General features: G+C 37.9%; 1 protein-coding gene across 3 annotated transcripts in view; it reads left to right on the plus strand.

The window, feature by feature from the left end:
• Positions 1 to 14,886, plus strand: part of LOC126252058 (RISC-loading complex subunit tarbp2) — a 127,127-nt gene that overhangs the window by 73,904 nt on the left and 38,337 nt on the right. For all 3 annotated transcript variants that reach the window (XM_049952898.1, XM_049952899.1, XM_049952897.1), the window contains exon 5: positions 7,762 to 7,877. In XM_049952898.1, the coding sequence (XP_049808855.1) occupies positions 7,762 to 7,877 (116 nt within the window). The remainder of the gene's footprint in view (positions 1 to 7,761; positions 7,878 to 14,886) is intronic.

Here is a 14,886-nt window from a genome sequence, read left to right on the forward strand (position 1 = left end):
TATGCACTCTCAGGGACGTAATCTAAGTAAAAAAAAAAAAAAAAAAAATTGTACACTATCTGCTGTGGGTGTAAGATTTGTTCCCCCCTCCCCCCCCCCCCCCCCCCCCCCACCGTCACCACCACCAACACCACCACCACGACACAAAAGTACTGAAGAATCTGAACACACCTTATTTGTACCAAATTATAGCCCTCAGTGTCCATTTTTAGTCCAGGATGTAGATAATTGTAAGATACTTAAAACTGGAGTCTACTTATAAAGCTGATTAGGATCGAACTTAATCAGACTAACGCATATACAAACAATAAACATAATTTCAGTCCATTACAAAGCCTTTACCTATAAAAGTCTGACAAATTACAAAAAATGTTACTACTTGCAAAAATTTAATAGACATTCAGGGCAGGTATTGTCAGTCACTGGTCATGACTTGAGCTGTTTCTCTTGTTTCATCATCATTTGTCTGTCAAAGCATTTTTCTGTATGTTATGACCTGAAAATAGTTGGCTGGTAATGGCCTGTTTCAGTAAATACTAAATAAACACCAAGTTGTATTGTTGTATTCTGATCTAGGACTCACTGCTAACTTAGAGCTGAATTTGTTAACTGCTGTCAGAAAAATACAAAATGTATACAAACCCTTCCCTATAACTTAATTCTGTATCCAGTACATAGCTTAAAAATCATTATGATGCATAGACACCGGATTATATGCATTTTCACGTTGCATATGCATTTGCGTATTTGGCTCCTTTTCACCAGTTATTGCATATTTTAATTAAAAACTAGTGATGATGCATATTTTTGCTCTATGTTTACAATATTTTAAAAATTTAGATGGGCAGTCTCTAGCTCGATCTAGTTTTGATGTCTCACAGATTGATCACGATCTAGAACTGCTTGCAATCACTAACAGAGAGGCCACTGCCTAGTGAATCAATTACAGAAGACGAGCAGGAACAGGCAGAGTGGGTCAATACTACTGTGCCCATGCCCCCGGTTAACCCTCTCTGCTGTCATATTGTGCACGTTGCCAACAGTTAAGTTAAACTATGCAAACTTGTAGTTGCATGTCCACTGTTTCAGTATATAGCTTTCTATTTACTTGTACACAATTGAACGTGTTTACAATGTGTAGTGTGTAATGGTTGTGCGCCATGCCGCCCGGAAAAAGATGTGTCGTTCCTTGGACAGCTGACCATCCTGGAACATTTACATGACGGAATTGTTTTATATTTTCGAGTTTGCGAGAAAAACTTTTCGTCCAAAAAAAAGTTTCAAATAGACCAGCATGTCAAGACAAGTCTTCATATCGCAGGAATGCAGAAGTAAGGACCGCGACAACAACTTCTAACAACAGCAAGTTGCAGCAGCAGGGATTTGTCCAAAGGTAACCAAAAAAGTTGGTTTAACATGGATACATGTGAAGCGTTCATTGCAAGCAATATTCGTCTTCACAAACTTACAAACCCTATCCTCAAAGGCTTCCTGTGCAAATGTTGCTTAGATCAAAATGTACCAGATGAATCAACATTGTGTAAAAAGTACATACTGGCTATTTACATGAATGTTCTGGAAGCAATACGCAATGACCTCAAGGACAGCATTATCTGGATTTCAGTTGATGAAACTACAGATTGTTTCTAAAGGCTCCTGCTCGCATTAAGACCTACAACGAAAAATTACAAAGTGTGTCTTTACCTCCTGAACCAGTGGTAACTCGTTGCAGCTTTGGCTGTTTGTCAGTGCAAGGAAGCTTTTATTGATTCTGGTTTTAAAAAAGACATTGCTGGCACTCGTTTTTCCCATGTCACTGCAAGTATTAAAAAGCTTGAAACTCAGGGTTTGGCGTTGAAAAAATCTGTTCAATTAATGAATAAAATTATTCAAGTGAACTCTTCATTTCCAGAGAAAACTTGAAGAAAAGCTTGAAAACATTTTAAATAATAACCCAGGCTTTGAACCCTTGTGCCAAATCGATAGTTTTATTAATGGGCCGGGTGAACTTTCGCCAGAGACAATAAATGCCAACATAGCACCCAATTTCAAAAACTGCTCAGTTACTCAGTTGATGTAGAATGGCCCTTTTCTGCTTATAAAAATGTTTTGAGTGATCGAAGATGCAATCTTACTACTGAACATTTGGAACAGTACTTGGTCATTTGTGTGGAAAATAGTAGAAAAATGTAAAATAAATTGTAGATGATGCTTTGGTCCAATAGTATTAATTAAATGTTAATGCTGGTAAAAGAATTCATGATTGTATGTTGTTTTTTAAATGAAATATTACGGAGCTTTTGAGTGTGTCCTTCTGCGTGCGATATATCTGGAAGTTGGTCTAGTACATATAGATTGTTTCACTGTGACTCACTTGCATCGCATCCACTTATTACTGACAATAGTAAAGAAGAAACAATTCTTGAAACACAGTAGGTGTCCCCATTTTGCAAATTTTTAGAAAATAATATCAGAAAGGCCCCTTTCCTGACCTCTACCAGAAAGTATTCAGAAAATGATATCAGCGTTCTAAACGTACCAATTTTTCGTGTGGCCGGCGCTCTTCCTCGTAGTTGATATGCACAGGTTCAACTTTGAGATATAATGCACGCAGTAACTACCATGTTTTATTATTATTTGATCTTACATATTTCAACACTTCATGCATTTTTAAGCATTTTTCATGCATATTTGCATCCATATTTTAAGGTTTTTATGATGCATATAATCTGGTTTCTAATGATCTACAACTGGTGGCTCCTTCATGCAATTTATCATTTCTCCAATGCACCTCTTGATTTGATCTTCACTATATGGTCTCTTGGAGCAACCAGTTTCTTGCTTTCCAAAGAGTTTTCCACATCCTCAGCTTCAACAGTTGTTTGTATACCTTTCCTCATTGCAAGACCTGTTCCTAGCTGTTGTTCTCACTTTATATTTGAGTCCTCCATAGGGCTCTTCAGTAATTTGTTTGTTTACTTTACAGTAGCAGCTACTTTTGCTTACTGTTGGTCTCTGATGGAGTTTAGTGTCCCTTTGTGTATCTTGATCCTTTTTTTTTTCTCCACTTCTTATTCACAAGCTTTATTAAGGAGATGCAATTGTTCCAAGTGACTAAAAATTGAACAGACTGTTAACCAATCATTCCCAAGCATTTTCTCCCATACATAGCTGGGCATGCTACTAAAACCCTCATCCGATGGCTCTCATTTACAGGTTCACCTAAGAACTTTACCCTTATACCAATATTTCTCTTCATACTAGTGCTTTACTGCTTTCCTGTTCTGGGTTTCTTTCATCTTCAGAGGTTCATTAAAAGACAATAGGATGAATTTCCCCTTCAGGTTTAAAACATGGAATATTATTGGATACGTGACTTCCACTTTCTACATGAAATTCTTCCCATTACTCATTTACGTTTGCTATTGTCATTATGAGTGAGGACACTGCAGTTCCTTTTAATTCTCCTCCATTTTCAGATTCCTCAAATTTATCCTTTAAACTGATAAATATCCTATTCCAGTTTTCCTAGCTGAATTTTTTCGAAATAATTCTTTCAGTGCAATTATTGACTGTTCAGTTCAACTGATTCTTTAGCATTTTTAATTCTTGTCTGTTTCCCATAACTCAGTTGCTACATCCCAGAAACCATCTTCTGAAGTTATCTGTGGGCATTTACATCAGATGATACTTCCTGCACAATTTCCATGACTTTGGTTTGCAGTACTTCTAAACTATTGTTAAACTGCCTTTAAAAAACCATTATTTTAATAAGTTCTTCTAATATTAGTTTTAAATTGTTAAATTGATCATTTATTATATTAATATAGTTTAACTGACTTAACTTTGAATTTCCAGTTTGTCAACTTCGGTCACATTAACAATTAATTCAGCAAAATTGCTTATGTTGTGTTGGTTAAAGCTTCAGAGGTGGCTGACAATTTCTCTGATTTTTTTTTTTTATTTTAATTATTTAGTTCTTTGTTTAAACTTTCTCTCCAGAGATTTAACTATTTCTTTTGTTTTGATACCTGCAGGCATAACTCTTGTTTGAATCTACCATCAGTTTTTCACTTCATCTAAGTCATTTCTGGCCATGTTTATTGTTACTTTAACTATTAACTTTTAACAAAGAAATAGGTAATTTTGTCTCTCCTTGCTATTCTTTCCACTGATAGTTTCAAAAAGTCACCCACGGGTGTTTCAGTTTGACTGACATCCTTACAGTCACCTAGCTCCTCGTCCTCTGGCTACGGTAGTGGTGGTATTAACTGCATCGGTCCACGACTGCACATTACTAATGTGCATTCACTCTCTAAACAATAGTGGGTAGTGTCAGGAGCTGGTGACTGAAGTGTCAGTGATAGCACCACTTAGTGAGAGCTGTGGAGATTGAGGACTGCAAAACTTAAGGTAGACGGAATGCAGGAATGGACCAGAGATATTTCTGAGCACCTATTGCTGCTACAAATATTAGTATTTCCCTAAATAAGTTGGCTCCAATCAGTGTTCTTAGGATATTATGACTGGAGGTTGTTATTCCAAAATATAACTTTTCTTAATTCCTCATTTTGTTTTAGTTAATAGCCTTTTCCTCTTGTTTTCTATTTTTTTGCGAGGTTACAGGGGTTATCTTCCTCAACTTTTTTCTCAAACAGTAATTTTGTGTTTGAAGAACAGGAAGTAAACTCAATAATAATAATAATAATAATAATAATAATAATAGCACCTTTTTTCATTGCTCTATGGAAAAAGACAGCCCAGTTATTTCTATTAATGTATAACATATTTTAGTAAATCTGTGTTACATTCTGCTCAACAGAGCAAAATAACATGTCTTAATCCTCCTTTTGACAGCTTTCATCAGCGAACTAGGGAAACAGCGTTAACAGTAATTATTGTTAAAAAAATGAAAGAAAGAAAGTGTGTGTGTGTGTGTCCTCCAAGGGAGAGCTAACAGCAGGCAGTCTAGGATGCATAACAGACAAATCTTGAGTCGGCCATGGCATTTGCTCGCCTCACACTAAATTAAAAAAAGGCAACAATCAGAATCAAAACCTCATGAAAGAAAAAAACTAAACATATTTAACAGTTGTCAGTTAAAACACACACAGATCCACCATGCAGATTCAGAACATAGCTGAATTTGACATTACATGTCATAGAAGTTTGTGTCATCAATTTTGTGGCTCTACAGCTCAGCCACGATGAAATTCTGTAAACAAATTTCAAACAATCTTTCTGGAACAGATTCATTACCAAAGTTGAAGAAATCAGTTTGAGGCATTGTTGTTAAGTTGTACCTTTATGAACACATTTAAAAACATCATCCAATGAAAATGTTCAGCTGATGTTTTCACTTTTCACAACACTGTTTGTTTAAATGCTAATAAGAGCTCTTGCATGAGTCACTTGAGTGTTATAACTAGGAATAACACAATAGATATAATGCCAGTTTATTGACACAACACAGACACACACAGTTCTGTTACCAAGTGCCAAGTTGTAGATGAACACTCTATGGCAAATTATATAAATTGATGATGTTTATACCAATGTCCAGGAAGTGCAAGTGAAATGTGGAATTCCAGCAGAAATCACGTCTGTTGACATACTAAGCCAAGTGAATGAAGTCCAGAATGGTATTCGGATTCTAAGTCCAGAGTGCAGCCGAATCAACATTGACCACAGTGTAGCACTTGCGAGGTGTGGAGTGTAACATAGCATGATGAGAACTGGCTTGTAAATGTCAGTAGCAGCATTAAATAGGCTCCATAGTTAATGGGGCTGGGGTCACTGTGTGTTCTGGATGGCCAATCGTTGAGTGTTATGGGTGGTCAGTCGCTGTGTTTTGAAGCACACATGCATGAAGGCGGCCTGCGATGTTAGCACAGAGAAATGCAGCCAAAGATGGATTTTCCGACGACACGTAATGGAGTGCGGTGCTGCTTGGTGCAGAGATTTAATAGTGGTGAATTCGACATCAAGATGAATTAATCTGTTCCTTGTATAAAATAGGAAATTTTATTCTTAAACTCCCCCAACTGAAGAAGAAACAGGTTTTTCTACATTCCACGTGGGAAAAACATATCTAAAAACAAAGATGCTGTAACTTACCAAATGAAAGTGTTGGTACGTTGATAGAGACAATAAAAAACACACAAACACACACACAAATTTCAAGCTTTCGCAACCCAAGGTTGCTTCATCAGGAAAGAGGGAAGGGGAGGGAAAGACGAAAGGATGTGGGTTTTAAGGGAGAGGGTAAGGAGTCATTCGAATCCCGGGAGTGGAAAGACTTACCTTAGGGGGAAAAAAGGACAGGTATACACATATCAATCCGCACATATACAGACACAGGCAGAAATATGTAAAGGCAAAGAGGTTGGGCAGAGATGTCGGTCGAGGCGGAAGTACAGAGGCTAAAATGTTGTTGAATGACAAGTGATGTACAAGGGGCGGCAACTAGAAATTAGCAGAGGTTGAGACCTGGTGGGTAACGGGAAGAGAGAATATATTTGAAGGGCAAGTTCCCATTTCCAGAGTTCTGATAGGTTGGTGTCAGTGGGAAGTATCCAGATAACCCGGACGGTGTAACACTGTGCCAAGATGTGCTGGCCGTGCACCAAGGCATGTTTAGCCACAGGGTGATCCTCATTACCAACAAACACTTTCTGCCTGTGTCTGTTCATGTGAATGGACAGTTTGTTGCTTGTCATTCCCACATAGAAAGCTTCACAGTGTAGGCATGTCAGTTAGTAAATCACGTGGGTGCTTTCACACGTGGCTCAGCCTTTGATCGTGTACACCTTCCGGGTTACAGGACTGGAGTAGGTGGTGGTGGTGGTGGTGGTGGTGGTGGTGGTGGTGGTGGGAGAGTGCATGAGACAGGTTTAACACCGGGGGCAGTTACAAGGGTAGGAGCCAGAGGGTAGAGAAGGTGGTTTGGGGATTTCATAGGGATGAACCAAGAGGTTACGAAGGTTAGGGTGACGGCGGAAAGACACTCTTGGTGGAGTGGGGAGGATTTCATGAAGGATGCATCTCATTTCAGGGCAGGATTTGAGGAAGTCGTATCCTTGTTGTAGAGCCACATTCAGAGTCTGATCCAATCCCAGAAAGTATCCTGTCACAAGTGGGGCACTTTTGGGGTTCTTCTGTGGGAGGTTCTGGGTTTGAGGGGATGAGGAAGTGGCTCTGGTTATTTGCCTCTGTACCAACTCGGGGGGTAGTTGCGTGATGTGAAAGCTGTTTTCAGGTTATTGGTGTAATGGTTCAGGGATTCCAGACTGGAGCAGATTTGTTTGCCACGTGTGTGTGTGTGTGTTTTTTGTATTTGGACTTCTGTCCTGAGAGTCATTACTAAAGAGCTCATCTGTGCATTTACTGCTTTTTTCAATATAAAAAAGGAAACAATAATAATAATAAAAATAATAATAATAGTGTTCAGCTGTAAAGCACCACTGCTTGATTTATTTAGTCTTATTTTGGTACAGGATAACTAGTGTTTTAGACACTTCATAACAATATTTTAGAGCTAGTGAAGTTTTTAATATTGAAATGAAAATGCTATAAAATCAGTAATATAAACGAGAAGTGTTACAACTAGAGCATCAATTATGATGAATGTACTTCTATATCATTTTTCCCAATAAAGATTACCTCAGATGTTCTGAAATTATATATCCCATGACAAATTCTTTGCAGTTCTTGTTTTCTTAATGAAAGACAAATTTTCAAATATTACTTTTGTGATGACAGGTACAGGGAAATCAAAGAAATTAGCTAAGCGGCAGGCAGCTCACAAAATGTGGCAACGATTGCAGGATTTGCCAGTTACAGCTACAGTTGCTCCAGTACCAGATGACGATGATGAAGTGAGTTTGGAAACTACTTGTGGTATTTTATTTATTAGATTAATACAGTGATAAAGTCATATTTCCAAATATACAAATCTTCAGTTTAATAACCAAATTCATTGTTCACTAGCCCGCATCTCGTGGTCGTGCGGTAGCGTTCTCGCTTCCCACGCCCGGGTTCCCGGGTTCGATTCGCGGCGGGGTCAGGGATTTTCTCTGCCTCGTGATGGCTGGGTGTTGTGTGCTGTCCTTAGGTTAGTTAGGTTTAAGTAGTTCTAAGTTCTAGGGGACTGATGACCATAGATGTTAAGTCCCATAGTGCTCAGAGCCATTTGAACCATTGTTCACTAATTTTTTCAGTATTGTTTGTTGCACAATAATAGGATAGGTTTGACAATAGCATGTGTATTGTGTTGGGTGTAGGGAGACATCGCCCAGCAATGTGAATTGTACAGTAAATAACATAGGAAATAGTTTCAAAAGTAAGAACAGGCTGTAAGACTTATGTACTGGGACATGCTTAGTGCTTCTTCAGTCTATCAGATGCTCTGTTATTTGGATTAACAATGAAGGGAAATTAAAAGTTGCTTTTGTGAAAACTCTGTTGTCACAAAACAATTCAATTTTGTGAATCACAGGATAGACTTGTCTCATGATTATAATATAGATTAGTCACGTGCTTTGTGCATCCCTCTTTAATGTGGATGGGAATCTGCTTTCTTAGAGATACAAATCATCTTCATTCTCTACTGTTGCCCTCCACTAGCATTTTAAATGAAACAGTGCTTAAATTGTTCTGTTGCTGAAGTTGAAATTGGTTTTACCCAGTGACACAGTATTTTAGAAGTAAATTTCAGTTAAAATCAGTAATTTTGTGTTGTATGAATATTTAGTTCTGTTTCATGAAGTGTAATAAGTTTATATTTTGAGCATGACAGCATTTATAATTAATAGTAAGAGTTCTGTTACAGTTAATATTAAACTTGACCATATTTAGTTTGCAAATTTGAGCAGAAAAACGACTAGTTACTTGATTTAGTAACAAGCTAAGATATTCTGCTGAAACTCACATTCACTGAAATATGACTGTGGTAAGTCGTCAAGGAAAACAAAAAAAAAGCTCAATAAATGCACAAATCAAACCTTCAATTTGGGACTCAATTTTCAAAGTAACATAAAAATGCAAAATAATTCCCAACTGTGATATCATGCAATCTTCTCAGCATCAATGAATCAAAGTGCAACTCCATATTTGACAAGAAAATTAACCATTAATCCCCAGCTATTTCCCTCATAAAGCAAATGGCTAGTTTTACCCTCCTGCTTGTGTATAACAATCAGATATAACTTAAAATCTAAGCAATAACAAAATCTTTAAATATGCACTTGATAAAATCGCACACAGCATTATTACAAAGCCAGTGATCAAACCATACCTATTTTGAGGATTAAACTGAATCTTTACCCTTCAGAAATAGAGCGCGCGTGCAAACACACACACAAACACACACACACACACACACACACACACACACACACACACACACACACACACTATTCTCTCCATTCTCACTCACTCACTCACTTCTTCTTCTTCTTCTTCTTCTTCTTCTTCTTCTTTGTTCTCACCAACACCAGATCCCCAACTCTTATGTCACCTTCACCTTTCTGTCCTGTCTTTGCTTTCTTTGTATTGATCTTCTCTCCATGTTCTCACTTACAAAAGTTTCCAACTCTTCTCTTCTCACCTCATGACACAGGGTGTAATTGACATATTCTGAGATCAGATTTGGTGGCTTTTTGTTGAACTCCACCTCCCATGGTGAAAACCCCGTTGAGCTGTGCTTCACACAATTAATTACAGTTTCAAAATCTTTTAGATATTGCACCCAAGAGCTATGTTTATTGCTACAATATATCCTGCAGAACCCTCCCAATTCTCTCATATATCGTTCTGCCAGATTGCTCGAAGGATAATACACTGAGATTCCTATATGCTTTATCCCTGCAGTATCTGTAAACTGAATCCAACCATTGCTAGCGAATTGGTATCCATTGCCACTTAAAATAGCTTTTGGTACACTAATCAAAGGAAAATACTCTTGTGTGAACTTGGAAATCAGACTTGTACTGGTCGCCCATTTGATTGCATACAACTTGATATATTTACTAAATTGTTCACTATTACAAAAATGTATTTGCATCCACCTCTTCCAGTTGGCAGAGGCCCAAAAATATCAACTGCTACCAGATCTCTGACCTCTGGTATTATGTGCTGCATGCATCCCTGACTGTGTGCCTGGCTTACCTTAACTCTGACAGGTGTCACAGCTCTTCAAGTTGTTCCCATACTCGTCTGACCTTATTACTGAACAAAACATTTTTCCCTTATTATTTCAGTGCATTTGTGAGATCCATAGCTCCGGTGCACATGCTGAATTAAGTTATTGACATAATTCTCTGAAAACACAACTTTCATTCATCACTGTTTTTGTTTGCCCTTCTGAACAAAATTCCCTTATGTATTTTGTAATATTTATTCAAATTTTCTTTCTCTGTAGTTCCCAGGTGCCCCTTTATCTGTTGTAGCTTGGGATCCTGATCCTCTGATCTTCCTATTTCCCTACATACTCCTCTGATAAGTCTTTCGCTCAGCAAACCCTTTATGTATAGCAATTTAAATTCATTTCCATTTTAGCATATCGCCAGTTCTCACTGGTAATCTTGAGAAAGCAGCAGCCACGACATTTTCAGTTCCATTTATGTACTGGATGCTGCAATTAAATTGCTGTAGGAACATGGCCCACTTCATTAGTCTGCTGTTCAACAATTTACATTCATGTAAATAGCTCATTGTTTTATGATCAGTGAAAACAATCACTTCATGACCCAGTAGATAGTTTCTGAACTTGGTGAATGCCTGCACAACTGCTAACAACTCCTTTTCAGTGACCCATAACTCCGTTCATGTTTGGAAAGAGTTCTTGATGCAAAAGCTATACTCCTTAGTTCTTCGTGTCCACTTACACTTTTTTCTGTGACAATGCCACTCCCAAACCATAATCACTGCTGTCAGTGTACAAACAGTAAGTCAGGGTTGTATCTGGGTGGTATAGTAATCCACTGTTATTTAAACTAGCTTATATCTCCTGAAATCTTTCGTGCAGTCCTGTGTCGACATAAAAGTTGCATTTATTTTTTTTTAAATTTTTTTTTATTAGCTTGTTAGGTTTGGTGAGTTTAGAGTCTGATTCCTGATAAAACTTTAAATAGAAGTTACATATTTCCAAAAAGGTCTTTTAATTGCTTTTTGGTATTAGGCATTGAGAACATAGCTATAGCCTGAAACCTATCTTTCTTTGGTATCTTTCGTGTGGGTGTGATAACCTGTCCCAAGAATTCTATCTCCTTCCTGGCAAACTCACACTTACTTAGTTTTAGCTTCATGCCGCCCCCTTCTAAGGGCACCTAACACTTCACTCAGTAGACGACAGTAACTTTCTGAGTCAACAGATGCCATCAGTATGTCGTCCACATAAATTGTCATTTTGCTCGAAAGCTCTCAATGTAAAACATGATGTAATGCTCTTATAAAAATAGCCACAGAAATGTCCAGACCAAAAGGAACTACCTTAAACTGGTAGCATCTGCCACCATATAAGAAAGCAGTATACTGCCTTCTCTTCTTGGCTAAGGGAATTTGCTACTTACCATATGTCAGATCCACACTTGACATTGTTTCGTCATGGTGGAACTGATAGATCAGATCATCCGTATTTTCTGGTATTCAGCTTTCTAACATCTAATACAAGCCTCACTGATTTATCCATCTTCTTGACAACAACTAGTGGATTATTGTATTGACTATTGCTTCTCTCTATTAACCCTATCTGCAGCATTCTTTCCAGTTCTATTTCAACAACCTTCCTTAGTGCAACAGCTGTATGGTATGGTCTCTGCATGAATGGTTCATTTGGCTTAACATTTATAACACATTCAAAGTCTTTCACCCTTCCTGGCACATCAGAAAATATGTCATTTTATTCACACAACAGATCATGCAGGTCCTGCCTTTGTTCTTTACTTATCCCTTCAATATTATCAATTTTGTTTTAATTTCTGACATTGCCTTCTTCAGATCTCTGTGGCTGCATTGCACTGTGTACAGTTTTCTCTTGCCCTTTAATCCACTTCAAGTGATGCTATCATCATTTTCCCTGTTAATGACTTGGTGAAGTCTATGATTAAATTAGCCCCACTTTCATCTATCTTGAACTGGTTTCTTTTGCAGTCTAGAACAGCTCCTACATCGGTCATCTAATCCATCCCAATAATAAAATTCATACAGAGTTCAGGAATAAACATACAGTTTTGGCTAAACTCAATATCACCTGTTGTAAAGTACACCTGGGTCCTAATGGGTTTGCTTAACCTGTTAGTTGCACTTCTAATCCGCATTCTGACTGGCAATTCCATAACTTCTGTAATGGATTTCAGATGTTCAAAAAACATTTCAGAGATCCCACTAATCTCATTGCTTGAATTAAGAAGTGCTTCAGTCTTAAACCCTCCAACATTCATTTTAATTTTTGGTTGTAATTTTATTAGTTGATTATTTCTAAAAGGTTCTTCCTCAAACATATCCTTCTCAGTACTTTGAAATTCATTTATAGCACTTCTTATGGTTGTAATATTGAATTCTCCCTCTGTGCGGTTCTTTGCCTTATTGCTACTCCCAGAACTAATATTACATTTTAATTCAACAGTCTGTTTCACATTTACATGTCTATTGCTTGTATCCCCTGCTGTATCGACAGCACACTGCAAAACATTGTTGTCTACCACACCAGTTTCGTCAAAAAGTTCCTCAGTAGCTGCCAATAATTTCATATTTATTTCATTTTCCTCATGATAAATTTTTTCTCCACTGTGCTGTAGTATTTCTGGTGCCCTGGTCTTTTGTTGTTGCTTTAAACTGCTGATTACATTTATAAATTCCCCTCTAATTTCGTCTAGCCCTGACTTTGGTACCCAAAAAGTACTTATTGCTATGTCTACAATTCCATTTGCATTAGGTACATCTGCTAGTGCCCCCTCTCTGCAATAAATTTTGTCTTCTGTGCATGAAGAACTATTTACAACAATAACATGTACATTACACACAGGATCTGCCTCTGCAGCACTACTGCTTACAACACACATCTGAGGCATTGCTCCCAATAATGGATTCACAAAGATCTCCAATAATACCACGTACACCATTATTATTATTAGGTGGCTCTGCTTTCACTACCTCATATACTGCATCCTCTACACTAGCATCAACATCAACATCAGCATTAGCACATGCAACATTAGCAACTTTCTTGACACAAGATTGAAAATTCACATCACCATTGACAATATTTGAAATACCACATATGCAACTAGCACAAGGAATATTAACACATAAAGGATCCACCGTTTCAATATTTGCATGTGGTAGAAGCACAACTGTTACTTTATTTACAATTTTCTCATGCTGCTCAGTAGTATTAATACACACACACACACAACTTTTCTAGTGTCACTACAGTACCAGAACTAACAGAATTACGATTCCTCAAAATTGTTGGACTAGCGTTTCCATTGTCGGAAATATTTGAATCTTCACCATTCATTCCATCACTTGACCCAGCCCATTGAAACAAACCTCTTACATTTTCATAGACACACTTTTCTTTGAATTTTCTCTCTCCCTTCCTTTTCTTCCAGAACTTTCAAAAATTTCTCCCCAGAATTCACCTTCACCCAAAATCCTCTCCATATGGAACGAATTCAACTGGCTACGCATAGGTGCCTTAGTCAGCCTTTCTCCCCTGGTCCTTTCCCAAGCATTGTCAGGCTTTATCCCCACTCGTACCTTAGGTGGGATACCTACTCATTTCCCCGGTTGCGAGATCTGTCTGACCCCCCAGCTGTCCCTTCAACATGATCATATTGTGGCCTATTGTAATCCCTTCTATAATTTGATCCTGAATTTCTCCTATCATTATTACAGGAATCTCTGTGGGAGTTTCTGTTGTCATCCCTGTAATTACTCTTTACCCTTCCATCTTGATTTCTGTCATTTTGGGAATTTTTTCTGTTTGTCGGTGGTAAAGCTGTATCTATATTCCCAACATAATCAAGGAATAAGTCTGCATCATCTCGTGGAGCATTTATGAGATCACATCGTACATTTTCAGGCACTCTCCTCTTTAAAGTGGAAATGATTATTAATGGCCCCATTGGCTTGTCCAAATGTGCTAATTTTTCTATTTCCCCCATACAAAAATCTCTCATATTTCCATTTCCTAGTCTACACAGGGTATTTGGAGAGGAAATGTCAATATTTTAAACAATGACGGTACAAGTAATTCTGAACAAAAAGTTATATGAACACACGTCTGCAAATGCTTCGTTATGTAGGTGTAGGTATTGAAAGGAACTTTAATTCTGCAAAACTGATGTGCACAATGTGAATGCATGTGCAATACAACTTGACTCTAATGTGATTTTCTTGCAAACAATACACGAGAACATGCCTTGTTTATGCTACCTACCATGTATTATGGTCATGTGACGTACGTAGTACAATCACCTATTGTTGCACTGTTGTTCTGTGTATGCTGCATTATGTAGTGTACTGGTGACAGATCAGTTAGCTGTGTAGTGTATGGTGTTACTGTGTTCATAGAAGAGCTGCTAACAGTGCCACACATCTACAGTAATGAGGAATACACAGATGCGGGGTATGTTTATGGCTTCTGCGACGGTAGTGCTACCACTGCAAGAGAAGAATACCACAGGCGCTTTCCGACTCGACGATTACCTGATCGCAGGGTATTTACCAAAGTGTTTGTCACTTTGCGTGCAACAGGCTCTCTTCCGAGTAGATATTTTTCTTCCAAGCATGCACGTTAACAAACTTTGCAAGAACAGGAAGAAGTTATCGCAACTGTTGAGCAAGTTCTGGTACGAGCATACAAAGAATGTCCCCATGTAT

This window comes from Schistocerca nitens, chromosome 4, assembly GCF_023898315.1.
Source record: "Schistocerca nitens isolate TAMUIC-IGC-003100 chromosome 4, iqSchNite1.1, whole genome shotgun sequence".
Classification (NCBI taxonomy): domain Eukaryota; kingdom Metazoa; phylum Arthropoda; class Insecta; order Orthoptera; family Acrididae; genus Schistocerca; species Schistocerca nitens.